Source organism: Rhinolophus ferrumequinum, chromosome 9, assembly GCF_004115265.2.
Source record: "Rhinolophus ferrumequinum isolate MPI-CBG mRhiFer1 chromosome 9, mRhiFer1_v1.p, whole genome shotgun sequence".
Classification (NCBI taxonomy): Eukaryota; Metazoa; Chordata; class Mammalia; order Chiroptera; family Rhinolophidae; genus Rhinolophus; species Rhinolophus ferrumequinum.
Window position 1 is genome coordinate 4,239,956 of NC_046292.1, and position 14,483 is coordinate 4,254,438.

The 14,483-nt window shown below is 45.9% G+C and overlaps 1 protein-coding gene across 16 annotated transcripts in view; it reads left to right on the top strand.

The window, feature by feature from the left end:
- The window catches only part of CAMTA1 (calmodulin binding transcription activator 1), an 818,639-nt gene that overhangs the window by 68,610 nt on the left and 735,546 nt on the right, over window positions 1–14,483 (top strand). Inside the window, exon 4 of one of the 16 annotated variants that reach the window (XM_033113437.1) lies at window positions 7,073–7,366. The exons of the other annotated variants lie outside the window; for them this stretch is intronic. Within the exon in view, the coding sequence (XP_032969328.1) occupies window positions 7,073–7,081 (9 nt within the window). The 3' untranslated portion in view covers window positions 7,082–7,366. Of the gene's footprint in view, window positions 1–7,072; window positions 7,367–14,483 lie in introns of those variants that run through there. 16 annotated transcript variants of the gene reach the window in all.

Genomic DNA, 14,483 nt, shown 5'->3' on the forward strand with positions numbered 1-14,483 from the left:
GTTGCTAGCGTGTTGCAAAGAGTTCCTGTGTCCCCCACACCCAGTTACCCTGGTAACAGTCCTGTGGTCCATTTGTCCCGGCCAGTCGGCCAGCACTGACTCATGCATATCAGTCAAACTCCTCACATTATTTAGATTTCCTCAGTTTCCCCCAATGTCCTTGTCTGTTCCAGGAACCCATCCAGGCTGTCATGTTACATTTAGTCGCCATGTCTCCTTAGGCTTCTGTGGGTTGTGACAGTTTCTCAGACTTTCCTTGTTTTTGTTGACCTTGACAGACCAGGTATTTGTATGATGTCCTTTAGTTTGGGATTGTCTGCTGCTTTTCTCACGATTTGGCTGGAGTTACAGGTTTTGGGAAGGAGAAGGACAAAGATAAAGTGCCCTTCGCATCACATCTGCTGTCAACACGACGTATCAGTGATGATGGTAACCTTGAACTCTTGGCTGCTGGGTAGTGTTAACAGGTTTCTGCCTGTGAAGTTGTTGCTTTTCCCTTAGAGGTCATTTTTGACACCTTCTGCTTTTACTTCATATTGAATCCAAACCTACAGGTTTTATCCGAACTAAATTCCATTGTGTCCAAATCGTTCTTTATGAAAGCCATCGCTGCATCCAGGCCACTGCTTTGAGTGCGCTCCCGACTCCTGTCCCTGCTGTTCCCTTGCCCTCCCAACCCATGCCACGCAGGGGCCCGAGTGTCTTTTACAAATGCTGGTTGGATTATGGTCCTTTTTCTCAGCCCGTTGAATGATGTCCCTTCTGACTTGACCATCCGCACGTTCCCCTTGCCCCCTGTTCTCATCACTGGCTTCTTTCCCCTTAGGTCCTTCTACACACTCCAGCCCTCCCTGCCACGTGGCCTTCTGTGTCGTTTCTTCTCCCATATCATCCTTCAGGTCTCAGCTATATGTCACTTCCTCAGGGAAGCTCCCCCGGCCCCGTGGCAGAGGCGATGCGGCTCTTGCCATGTTTCCACAGTACCTGCACTTCTTCCCTCTGTTCACGGGGCTTGAGTGACGTGTCCTGTGTCTGAGTGCTCGTCCGATGGCTGAGGCAGGCGAGGCTGAGACCCTCCCTCTCTGCGCCTCACCTGCGGCCCAGGTGCCAGTACAGCCCACCCAGAGGTCGGTGCTCAGTATTTGCTCATGAATGGATTTGTCTTGTAACAGAATTAGTGAGTGGAACTGCAGCATGGAAAACAGTTACTCTTCCTTTTTTGTGCATACAAACAGGCCAATGAGTCCTTGAATGTATTTCTATTATTCCACGTATATCCCACGTGTATCCTTTAAATGTTGTGTGAAGTGCTGTGATAGGTACAGCCGTGTACCTAGAAGTGTGTGTTCACCCTTGAGGGCTCAGCGTTCATTGTCTCGGTCCCCAGCCCCTTGTTGCTGTGTGTCCAGAGCCCTGGGCCGAGCACGGGGGTGGCTGCTGAGGCCCCAGTGCTGGAGCCGTGGAGTAGGACAGGTCTGGGCAGGTCTTGGTGGAATTCGAGCTCTGCTGTGTTTAAGATTTATGTCTTGAACGTAACCTTTGTCCATCTGCAAAAATGGGGATGGCAGCATCCCTGTTGTAAGCCTTGGAGAGAGAGAATCAGATAAGAAAACGAATGCGGGATGACCAGTTTCACAGCCCTAGTCCCTAGTAATCACGGTGCCGGCGCTTATTGCTGTTGACGACCTAGCTCTGCGCCGAGCCATTTTCATTCCTTATTTTCAGTTATTCTCTCAGCAATCCTGTGAGGTAGGGATGTTGTTATCTTCATGTTATAAACGAAGAAAGTGAGACTTAAAGGTTAAGTAGTTTGTCCAAGGCCATGGAGGTAGGACGTGGTCCAGCCCTTTCTGGAGTCCAGAGTCGCTGGGCGCGGTGTAGAGCCCAGAAAGGACTCCATGTTTCTTACGGAGCCACTCTGCCTTTTGGGGTAGCTTTCCTCTTGTGGGTGTCAAGACTTTTAAGGCATCTGTTGGCATTCAGAAAATTGTAGTGGTCTTGGGACGGAAGACCAGCTTAAGCTGTGACCAGCTGGAATTTGTTTCTTCCTTTACACCTTCCCAGCTTTGCCATCTGTGACTGGTGCCTGCAGGAGGCAGGCTGTGTGTGGGGACCAGAGGGTGGGCTTGGAAACACCAGGGCAGGTTTGCTTAAAGCGAGAATTGTGGATTCTTCTGGTCAGACTCATCCGGGGGTTTTACTGAAAATGCAGGTTGTCTGGCCTCTCTTCTGATGTGCTAAATTGTAATCTTGTCCGGGCAGGACTTTGGAAACTATTTCTACAAATGACTTGGTTTAAGTAGGGGAGTCTTAATCTGAAGTTTGAGAATCAGTGAACAGAGGAAATGGAAAATGTAGGAGTTTTAATGATCTTGACTGTAAGCAGGAAGCCAGTAGGGCAAATACAGTCAGCCCTGGGGTGCATGGTTAGTAAGCTTCAAAACAACGAATGCAGAAACAAAGTCAGCGCGGAGCGAATCTGTTTCCCTTTTGTTCTCTTTCTGATAAATTTGCATTTGGGGAAATTTGGCATATATTGTATTGTTCTTTTTCCACAGTGGGATAGTACCAGAAAGGAACGGGTGTTGGCTATGACATAGTTGACATAATGTAAATTTCAAATGTGAAGAAAAAAATGTTAAGAGTATTTGGTGAATTTACGTATCATTTGCAAAGCTTGGAGGATGTCAGAAGCTGATTTCGAATAGTCTCTTCTTAGAGAAACTATGTCAGATCACCCATATCTTTGATTTAGGAAATATGGTAATTTCAGGCTAGTGGCTAATAGGGAAGTTAGTCATCAAGTGTTTGAAGTTTGTAGTGTTTACGTATTTATGCGTTTATTTTGAACAGTGAGGAAGGATTCTTTTCTGCCCTCTAACTAGAAGACCAGCAGCAGGGTGTCCCAGAGTTGGGACGCAGGGAGGCTGCTGCTATCTCCCCCACGACGCTCCCAGCGTCCTCTGCAGGGGCCACAGGGAGAGGGGAGTCCCTGCCTCGTGCCCGCCTCCCCATTCTCACAGAGCTTTCTTGAGGCGCAGTTGGCATGTAGTAAGTTGCATGTACTTCAGGTGCACGGTTGATAAGTAGGCACACGCACCACGCAGCCTCCACCATAACGACCGGCGGCATTTGCGCCACTCATCCAAGTCCCGCTTCGTGCCTCCCTTCCTCCCACTCTCTTGGTCCTTTGTGAAGTCTTTGAAGCTGTTAGGGGGAAAATTACATTGTTGAGGATAAAGTACCGGGTGGAAAGGTATTTCATTTGTAGTTTTGGCCTTTGTTTCCTTTTGGAGGACTGCAGCGGAAACAGTGTGATGATTGGAGGTACAGGTTGCTGTATCGGTTATAGAAATTTTTGAGAAACAAATATCTGAGCACAGGCTATCTTTGAGAAGCTTGACAGAGGACATATATTTTCAGCAGAGTTGGCAAGTGGTGGGGATGGCGCCTGTTGGGGACGGGGGAAGAAGAAGGAGGCAATGCCTCGCGACCCTCCGGGCGGGGCTGTATGTGGGGGAGTCACAGACTTGAAAACCTAATGCTTTTATTGTCTTAGTTTTTCAGTAGATGATATTTCTAACATGTTGGGAAAACTAGCATCAGTAATGAAGGATAGACGTAATTCAAATGTCTTTTATTCTGGTGAATTAATTGTCTGTTTTATTGACTGACATGTTGATTGATTTATTTAGATTTATAGATTAAAAAATGTTTTGCCCCATCATTGTAATAAGCTTTTGGCTGGGCACGTGTCCTTTTCATCTCTGAATACACCTGCTGAGGTTCGTTTCTGCTGCCGAAAGCATTATGTTGTTTAGTTAATAGCCATTCTGTAAAGAATTAGTAAAGTATATAGGGCTCTATTTTAATGGGTTTCTTCAACTGTCTCTTAGCGTCTCTGGCTCTCTGAATTTTCTTGGCTCTTTATTTTCAGTTCTTTCTGGTTTTCCCATGTGTTTTGTCTTGCAACTAATATGCCTAAGGTGAAAATGGCAGCATTTCTATCATGATTTAACTGTATTAGAAATGGTGTTCTTTGTTCTATGTTTAGTTGAGAAATGAACCAATTCTCTGCTTATAAATGCTGGTGGGTCCTTGGCACCAAAAAGAGAAATTAGAGTACAGATTGAGTGTTGGAAAACAGACCTGTGTAAAAAGTTGTCCAGACTTTGAGAGCTTAATATGGGTGAGGATTTGCCTGGAAAAGTATTCTTTGATTCTTTGCTAGAACTCTGGATGACTTGATGGTCCTGTGAAAGTGAAACGTGGTGCGTTTCTTATTTCAGTGACGTAACTGACAGTGTGGGAGTGGGTTTTCCAGTGTCAGATAGAGGGTGGTGTGTATGGTAGTTACGTGCACAAAGTGTCGGGGGTTAGGCCTTTTGAGCATGTCTGGTTTGGTTCAGTTACTGGTCACCATTTGGGAAGGGGATGATCCTGCAGTAGACTAGTCTTTCTTCCCTTGATGTGAAAATGTCGGTTCTACCGGTTAGAATTTGTTTTGGGTTAATGAAACCCTCCAGTCTTTGCATGCACCGGTATTTATCAAGTCAGTCCATTCGTAGCCAGCTAATGCCAGGGCCTGATTGAAGAAAAGGGAGGCGTCTGGAGGAGGAAGGAAGATTGATCACTTTGGTTCATGAGGCACTCTGGCTGGGGCTCAGGAAGGGGACGAGGAGAATGTTTTGTATCCAAAGTTTTGGTGTGGGCCAGTCCTTTGGGAAAAAAATAAAAAGCTACTCGGGCCTCACAGCCTCTAGAGTTTGGAGGAGAACTGTCACTGCAGCAGATTGGAGGTGAAGTAGGCCCTTGTCAGATTGTGTCTGTGGGAAATGTGTGCGTACTCCACACCTTGGTCTCAGCAGAGGGGCTGTGGCGGCAGCTGGCGGTGCCACCGAATCGGGTGCTCCCAGGTGGCCCCGTCCTCCCTCCCCCTTTTGACTTATTATTACACTGGATTCCAGGATCCTGGATATTAGGGACCTAGAAATCCTGGAAACCTTTCCCTTCTCCACTCCAGAGAGCAAACTCATCTGAAAAATGTTGGCTAAAATTCTCATAGATTCTCTTAAATCACCTAAAATTTGGACTAACGTACTTTTGTGAGTTGTTGAATTTTAGAAATGATTTAGAAGACTTATTGAAAAGCTCTTAGGAGTATTTTATCCTCTGTTGTCAAGGAGAAATTACTTAATAAATACACGTGTCTTGGTAATAAAGGGGTACATAGAGTATTTGATCTGAATACATAGACTTTTTCTCATTTTTAATAGGAAATTTTTTGGTAAAACATAACTTGACTAATGTGATACTGCTGGCTGCTTGCCTTCTCTTACAAAGATGCTGAAGTGGTCTGAATAACAGTGCTACTAAAAGAACATATGCATCGTTTTGATGGGGTATTGATTCCTTCTAGAGTGTGCAAAATTGCTTGCATGCCTCCCAGCAACAAATACATATGTGACAGACTTTATGGGAGATGAGCATTCCAGAGAAATGAAATGCTAGTTTACTTTTCAGTAGCTATGGAACTTAAAAAAAATCCCGCTTTTAGAAACGTGGCCTGAAGGCACTAACACTAACACACTTGTATGTAGTGCGTGAAGCTCTGCAAGTTATTTTTAACAAAACTGAATCAGGGGAAACAAACCTGATATTTACAGAGTTTGTTTACAGGCATACCTCGACGATATTGCGGATTCGGGTCTGGTATCTCAATAACGCGAGTCGTAAGCTTTTTACTGGTGGAGGGCCTTGCCTTCAGTTTATAAAAAGAAAAGTGCAACATCGGTGAAACGCAATAAAACGAGGTATGACTGTGTTTATTAGTTGCCCTAAGCCTCCATTCTGTTCTTTTTAATAAAATCCTTTTGGGCAGTTGTCTGTATTTAAATCTATAGATTTTTTGTTTTTGAAATTAGATTATAGCAAGGTAAGCTCCAACATTAGGAATTGTAGGATGAAAGTGAACTGCTTAGGAGACTGGAAGAAGGAACGGTTCTCAAACGAAGTTCTGTGTTGCTAGTTGTGCTCCCATTTACTCTCCTAACCTGGGGAACTGTTGTGTACCTTGCCTGTTAGTGCCTGCTCTCCAGTAAGTGCTCAGGAGTTTGGCTGCTGGAATCGGAGTGCAGCCTGCCCAAGTCTAGTTGCAGGGAGGAGACTGAAGATTACTGCCGTCACAATCGTGCCCTTCTTACTTACTAGTGAAATGAGTGTGGAAGTTACTGACTGTGGCGATTAATGGGGATGCTTGCTGTTGCTGCAAAGTATGTTTGTCTTGATGTGGTGATAGCTGCATGTTGCAAAACAAAACCTTGGCTCTTTCTGTCCTTTTTAAAAACAAACGATTTTATTTTGTTAATGGGGAAGATGAATAAATAATAATTGTTGAAGAAATGGAAACCTAACCTGTCAGATAGTTTGTTCCCTTGTGAGATAGTCCTCGTGTCAAGCTTCTTTTAATTCTGTGTAATTCCAGGAGAACTAGCAAGTTATTTTGCTTAAAATGTCTTTTTTCCCTCTGTGCAGTGAGAGTAGAATGTGAGAACAGATCTTAATAGATATAGTTACACAGTTTATTTTATCATGTATCACTTTATTGCTGTCTTCTAGAACATTGTTATACTAAATGTTCCAATAATGGAAATTTTATGCAGCTACTTCAAATGAAACAAATTTGCAAAACTCAATTTTGGAACTCATTCCTTGAGGAGAGGAAAAAAAAACTCACCATGCTGTGACCAAATTAGATTTCTGATATGTTGGCAACTTGTCAAACACTGTCATTTCCAGAAAACAGGGTGTGGGGTCCGGTGGAAGTATCAGAACTTCTCAGTCACTTACAATTGGAGATATTTTGGGTTTTAATATGATTGAACGGTTAATTTGTACAAAAATGTTGTTGGTAACAGGTAATTAAAATTTGGTTTTGTAACTAAGTAAAAATGGCTCTACATGGAATCAGGAATGACTGTGTTCAATTTACAGGGGAGTCTTCTTTTCAAGAACTGAATTTTAAATTCTCGGAGATATTAGTTTTACTTACTGGAGCTCCTTTGTTTTGCAGAGATCATGATGCAGCCGTCCTTTTGGATTTCTTTTTAATAATGTGTGACCCTTCACCTTTGATCCCCTGACCTGCATTACCTTGGTAACCATTTCATTTTTTAATTTAATTTCATTTTTTAATTTTGGTGTACAAGCTGTAACATTTCATCTCTCAAAGTGTAACACGCTGATTTCCGCAAATAGAGATATCCCTTTGAGCGATAAATTTGCAAAATACTGTCTTCATTTTCTGTATTAAAATTCATTTCAGTTTTTAAAATAAAGTGTAATCTGTGTTTTCATCCTTTTAAAATTTTAGTTTAATGAGTGCTTTTCCCCTTACAGTAGGTCTCCTTTTTTATTCATGTTTTGCGATAGCTAAATTAACTTGTGGTTCACACAGAAAAAACACACACACACACACACACACACACACACACACACACCGGGACCCACAGCCCCTCCCCCCACACCACTGCCCTCCCCTCCCACATCCACACACTCATCACCACAACACCCCCGTTTTTTGCAGATTAACTTGTCTTTCTTTCAGAAATAGTGGCAATTTGAATGTATCACTCTTACTACCACATTCTACAACCTCAGATTACAAGTATTGTTGGGAGAAAAAGTTTAGCCCTTCCATGTACGGGCTAGAGGATAAACTTATTTCATTTCCAAAATTCACCTTTCTCCCTCCGTTAACATTTTCTTTCTTTATTTGAGGCATAAGTTAAGAATAAACTACATTTTATTAACATGATCCAAAATGTCTTTTTGTCTCTGCTGAAACCTGGTCAGTCAGCTGTGATGGTCCATATACCAGATTGCTTTATGCCATATGCTGTTTCATGACTGCTTTTTAGACAATGCATTTTTTTATTGTATTCTTCTTTTCAGGAAGTTCTTATTCAAAGCAAAACAAACCAAAATCTAAAACCAAAAATCAAACTTGAGTTAATTCTCTGAACTGGCAAGATATTCCTAAGAAGTCATGTTCTTTAACAAAAAAATCATGTGCAATCTCAGCGTGGCCACTGAAGCCCAGATTATTTTTAAATGTCTCATTATTTTATTCTCTAACATTTAATGTTGATGCTCTAATTGCATGCAGCTGAAGCTGCTAAATGAGCATTGAAATGGATTTAAGTTCTCTCTGCGCTTTGTTGGTACCTATAAAAGTTTATGTCATTCATTAGAACCACAAATTAAAACCAGTTGTAGTGAGCTGTTGGTTGGAGGTTGGAACTCTCGTGAACTCGTCTGCAGGCTTCCCAGCTCGTTCTTGTCTGTAATACTTACATACCTAGAAAACTGCCTCTGGCCTTTTGGGTGTCTTTTCACAGAATTGCAAGATATCAAGAGCTGAGAAATGCAAATAGGTAAAACATGCTATGATTACAAAGCCACAAAGTACATGGAATAAATGTCCCAATAGTTGGGAGCCACTTACTTGTCAGGCCTGGCCTTTTAAGGATATTTTTTTTTAATCAAAATGCTTTCAGTGTTGTGTAGGAATGTTGTCCAGACCCCGTCCTTTCTTAGTTCCTCTGATGCCATATCCTCCCAGCACTCTAGGAGTGGTGTGCAGTTCGGAGTTTATTGACCAGAGACTCGCGGACCTGGAAGGGCTGCGAGGTGGTCAGCTCCAGTGTAAGCAGCGCTGTGTCCGCCGGGCCCGAGGCTGCGCTGGCCGGCGGCCCGTAGAGAGTCACAGCTCTCTGTTGACAGAATCGGGGCCTCCAGACAGCCCCCGCAGGCTCCCATGTCCTCTAGAGAGAGTCCAATACTTTATTTGTAAGTCTAGTAGGAGCTGAAGAGACATAATAGGTGCTGAAGAGAAATACTTTTGTTGTGATGTCTTATTTTGCAATCAGGTCGATGAGATTTTCTTTCAAGTTTTCTGCTTAGTACATTTGAAGATAACCTAATTTTTCGAAGAATGCTCATATGTGGGCACATGACTTATTTTTAATTAAGAATGCTTATTTGTTAGTATTTAGGCATTCTGGTAAGTAGTGAGCCACAGGGATGTAGTTTTGTAACTGATTCAGTGAGAAAGCCTAGTCTGAGGGTCAGAAAAGCTGCTTTGGACTAGCAGGGTTTCTGGATACGCCATCGGCATCTTTTAAGGTATCACACAAAGCTAAAAAACTCAAACAGAAAGGCTTCAAAAGTGTTAAAAACAGTGAATTAGTTGTTTGGCTTAACATACAGGAGTTCGTAGAACATTTCATGGGTTCTCCTTCAGTTGTATGCTATGTGAAGTGTGGCTATTGTGTGTCTCCTACTTGCTTCCTAGCGTTGTTGGCAGGATAAATGAAACACTGTATGGCGGAGACACTGGGAGCCCAGAAGAGAGGTGCTTTTGAACTTAAACCTCGTCCTGTGGCTGTGCTGAGAGGCAGTGGTAGTGAATCCTGTGGGAGCGGCCGGGGGCAGGGGCCCTGGCTGCCCCGGGTCGAATCCCACCTCAGCCCCTTGCAAGAGGTGTGACTCCTACCTAACCTCTCTGCTTCAGTTTCCTCCTCTTCAAAAATGGGGGTGGTAATAATAGTCCTTACTCTGAGGGTCGTGATGAGTTTGAGGTGAGTTGATGTGTGTTATGTATTTAGAGCAGGGGCCGGTGTGCTGTGTGGCTGTGCTGGCCAGGCCAGACCCCGCACAGCAGGAGAGAGCCAGGAGGATGGGGCTTCCCACACAGTGGAATTCTGAGGGGAACCCACACCCTACAGAAAACTCGAAAGAGTTTCCCTGTCAGTCTTCTAACCTTGTCTTGGAGACTCGTACGCGCTTCTAGAGAGAGGAACTGGATGGCTTGTGGTAACTCAGCACTTACCTCTGAAACAGGTGCATAAAGTAAAATCTGGGTCCCTAACCTTTGAGGAAGAAAAGTTTAGGCAATGAAGAGCTGCTTTGTCGATGGCTTCTTTTATTTTAGCTACTTTGGCTCTGGAGACAGGAGGAGAGAGCCCCGGGAGTGCCCACCTTTTACCTCGTGGGTACTTACCATTCTCGTCTTGCCTCAGTCAGCTGTGTAGCTTCCGCGGAGTCAGAAAGTGTCTAACTGTTCAGAGATGAGGCGTCAGTGCTCCCGCCTCATAGAATGAGTGGGACGGAAATCCTGCTGTGTCACCTTCCAAGTGCTTTCCATACATCTTAATTATCTAAATTTACCTGTGAGGTAGGAGGTGTGTTGACCCTGTTTAGTACCTGAGAACAGTGATGTTAAGTAAACTTTCACAGGGTGATGTCCCTAGTAAATGGCAGAACTGGGACTTAAATCCAGGTCCGGCCCTTCTGGCCTCACACTTACTGGAAACCTGGCCGCACCCCTGACAAGACGTGGTTCTACCATTTGGTTGCAGGGGTGTCGGCTGTATGCACTGGCATCCCTCAGCCGTCAGCACCCCTGACTCAATAAGGCCTCCACGACCCACCACCACCACCACCACCACCGCCACCGCCACCGCCACCGCCACGACCACCACCAGGAAAGCTGCCATGTGTGTGTCACTGGTAGGGACTCCGTAGCAGTGGCTTCCTCAGGCTTGGCTGCACGTCCAGGGTCACTTGTACCACTGTAACCTATGGGACACTGGCTCCGTCCCAGGCTCTGATCGTGCCGTTCTGGCAGAAAACCATTGATAGATGGGTACAGAACATACGGGAGGTTTATGTTGTAAAGAAAAAGAAAATGTAAATAACTGGTGCTCCCAGGCCATAGGCCAGTGCTGTAGTTCCGTAGTTAGCGACACTGCGGGGAAGGCCCAGCCGCACCTCCATGAACAGTCTCCTGTAGGTGGGCACTCGGCCCTCACAGGTAGCCAACTGGACGTTAGTCCGGAGCGAGATGAAGGTAGAGGGCCATGCTGGCTTTCTCCTTCGCTCCTTGACCTTTCCTTTTTACCCCTCTTTTATGCATTTATTTTTCCGTTCCCTCCTCGCCTCTTACTTCTCCCTCTCTTTCTTTGTTTTTTTGAGATCCTATCTAGCAGATGTTTATGGGTGTGTCTATCGTCAGACGTTAAAGTTCTTATCGTCCTCCCAGGGGCCTAGCACATAGTAGGTGCTCAAATGGACATTTCTTAATTTGTCTCAGCCCTTGTCTTTCAGAGGAGTGGGTACTACCCCTCATTAGCCTGAAACTTGTCAGATTGTGTTTGTGAGTGTCCACACCGATCTGGGTGGTTTATCGTGAAAATTGAGCGTGCAGGACTCAGGTAGTTTGAGAAATGCCAGGCTTCCTGGCGGAGTGGGCCAGAATGGCGGACAGTAGGGCAGACTTGCCTGGCCCAGAGGCACTCGTATGAGGCCCTTCGTGTGCTTGCTGCGGAGTTTTTAGAGCCTGAAGGCCTGAGGTCATGGGTTGGACCCTGTTTTGGTGACGAGGAAGCTGCTCCTGAGGTAAAGCCCTTCCCCCAGTCCAGACTTGCAGCTCAGGTGCCGCCTCCTCTTCTGTCACATTGCTGAGGGGAGCAGAGCCAACGCTGTGGCAGCGGACATGTGTGAGATGAACTGTGCCACGGGAGGCGATGCACAAATAGTCAAAGCAACCCTCCTCCACCATTTCTCCCTCTCACGTGGACAACTTGCCTAAGGTCAGGGGCGTTTGGACGGCGGTCGGCTGGCTGCCTCACGTGAGAATCCCGTCAGGTAGGCCGAGGCACTGGGCACGACACCCGGACTTGGTCCTGAGGAGACTGAGAAACCCGTGGGAGTATGGAAAGATGTTTGCCATTCTTCAGAGAGGCTGCCCTGGCCAGAAAGGGAGTGTGTGGGGACAGGGCCCCAGAAAGCAGTTTCCAGGCTCTCGGCCTCACGTGGAAAGGTGCTGGCTCAGGTAGTAAATGGCCGTCAACTGTGATCAAATGGCCATCAGCTGTGGCTAGTTGGCCGTCAGCTGTAACCAGTGAGCCATTGGCCTCTAATATAACTGCTATGGCTACGCTAGCAGCAAATGGGGGCTAGCAAGGAGATGGTGGCTGAGCCTGCAAGCGGCGCAGTGAGGGTTGCGGACAGTGTGGCTCCTGCTTCCTTTGTCTCCAACCCAGCCGCCAGCGAGAGTATAGTGGTATGACTCCCCTACCTGTGGCTCCGTGGGTGTTCCTTTTTGGCCTCACCATGTCCTGAGTTCTTATGTGGGGAGTGGGAGCAGAGACCCCGCGTGACACCCTGCATGACAGAGTGATGGAAGCAGAGGGCAGCAGGAGGACTGCTGTGCAGTCGGTAAGCAGTGGGAAACGTGTGTCGTCTCATCTGTGGTTGCTGTGTCTCTGGAAAACGGTGGTGTCCTTGGTGCTGTGACTCGCCCGAGTCACGGCTTAACACTTTTAGGTGAGTTGAGAAATGGACCATGTGCTGAACTTGGACTGTTTAGGCTTCTGTTACCCAGCTGTGTCTCGCTCTCGTGTGCTGACCCTTTTGAGTGTTTTTCCCCTCTTAGCGCTTCAGTTTCCCAGAAAGAAGCCTGGATGGCCTTTCGCTCCTTTTGTAATGGTGGCATGAGGACGGCAGGGAAGGTTGGAGCCCTTGGCTGAGGCTGTTAGGCTCTGGTTCTTTCACCTGTTCTCGGCCTCGCATGTAGTAGACACTCAGCAAACGCTCACTGTGCTGTCAGCCTCATCAGCACAGGTAATTAAGAACAGGAGCTGATAGACTGCACGTATCTGTAATTAAAGTTTTAATTAAAGAAACACCAGACCAGGCAGATGGTTCTTACCCCCACATCCTGTAAACCAAACAGCCATGGCTTCTCGCTCTTGCAGACAAGTGAAGCATTGAGCAGCTGCGCTGCGGAGGGGTCCCGGGGCAGAGGTCTTCTGTTAACCAGCCGTAATCTAATGTGGGCAGCGCTCTGGGTGATGCCAGAGCCAGGGGTAGTCATTGCACTTTGAAATGGAAATACTATACATCAGAGTTGCCTCCCACCCAAAGCTTTTAAGCCTCAAGCCAAGGGCATTACCACAGCCCAGCTGGTATATCACAAGGCATGTGGTTTTGTGCTAGATCACAAAAGCTGACAAAGTGTTATTTAGGATCATCAGCTAAATCCAGTATTAAATTAGAGCACTATCCGGATTTTTCAGGTCTCGCTACCGTATAACAATGCAGTAGTGAGATGGGATGTGTGGCTGTCAGGCCCATGCAGGTCCTCTGTGCTGTCTGTGTCACTGTGACCTTAATGACCCACCAAGTGCAGAATTTAAAAAACAGAACAACCACAGGGGATAAAAGGAAAAAAGCAGATCACTTCTTAAATTCCCGGCCTGGCCCGCGGGCCACTGCTGTTTGCTCTGCTGCATCGCTGGGCGGGAAGCCAGAACCCCACAGGGAAGTGGTGGGCAGGGGCGCCTCCATGTGGCATCCGTGCCTGTTCACCTTGACCTCTGGGACTCACCCACTTCTTCACCCCCAGTTTCTTGCCCTTCCTCATAATTGTGTACTTGTCCACACTCATGATTTCCTCGCCTTCAGTGCAGGAAGCAGGCAGTTCCACAACTGAATTACAGACTAGTTCATATAGGTGTGTTTTTAGCACCTACATGTCACTCATTTATTTTCTGTTTGGTAGAACCAGTACCGAGGATGTTTGTTTATTTTGCAGTGAAACATCTTAGTTTAGAGGACTAGGAAAGTAGTTTCTATTTTGCTTACCAGTGGGTGACCTTATCATCCCTGTTTCTTTTAAAGGAAGTAGGGCTCTCCCTGGAAAGAGTCCGCGTTACACTGGGACACATATAGACCTTGTCACAAAGCGGTAGAACCCGGAAGTACTTGACCTCCCCTTATCCACCTGTAAGTCGAAACTCAGTCACCCCTGCAGAAAGCCAAGTCCACGGGATCTGTGCTGGGCTGTGAGTGACGGCTAGACAGACACGTTCTTACCACTTGTTTGCTTGGGGACAGCTTCCATTATTTGGTGACATGTTCTTTGTGTTTGGAAGAAGTCAATTAAATGTAAGCAACTTTGAGTAAATGGCCCTCTGTGCTTGTGTTCAGGGGGTATTTATTGTCAGGCCGACACTGAGCGGTGCTACGAGGTATTAAGTCGGCGTTTTATGGGCGGAGTTTGAACCCGACTGGCTATGAAGTCTGTGTCTTCTTTAATTTGGTGGAGACCTGAACATGGAACCTTTGAGTATACAACCCTGCTTTAGATTGTAGGAGGTTTCTTAGGAAGTGACAGTATTGCTACTTGGAGAACGGTGGTTATGCTTCACTTCAGGGCAGTAAATAGAGTTGTTTGTCCAGAGAGAGACGCCGGCAAACAAACCCCCTGGAATTGGAGGTGTTTAATTTTCTCTTTCAGTGGTGGTTTTTAAGAAAGCTTTTGACTTCCTTGATATCTGGGAGGTGGTGGTGGAGGTTCTCCCCACCCTCAAAGTGACTAAATTCAAACATTTACTCATTTGTTCAGTAATATTTGT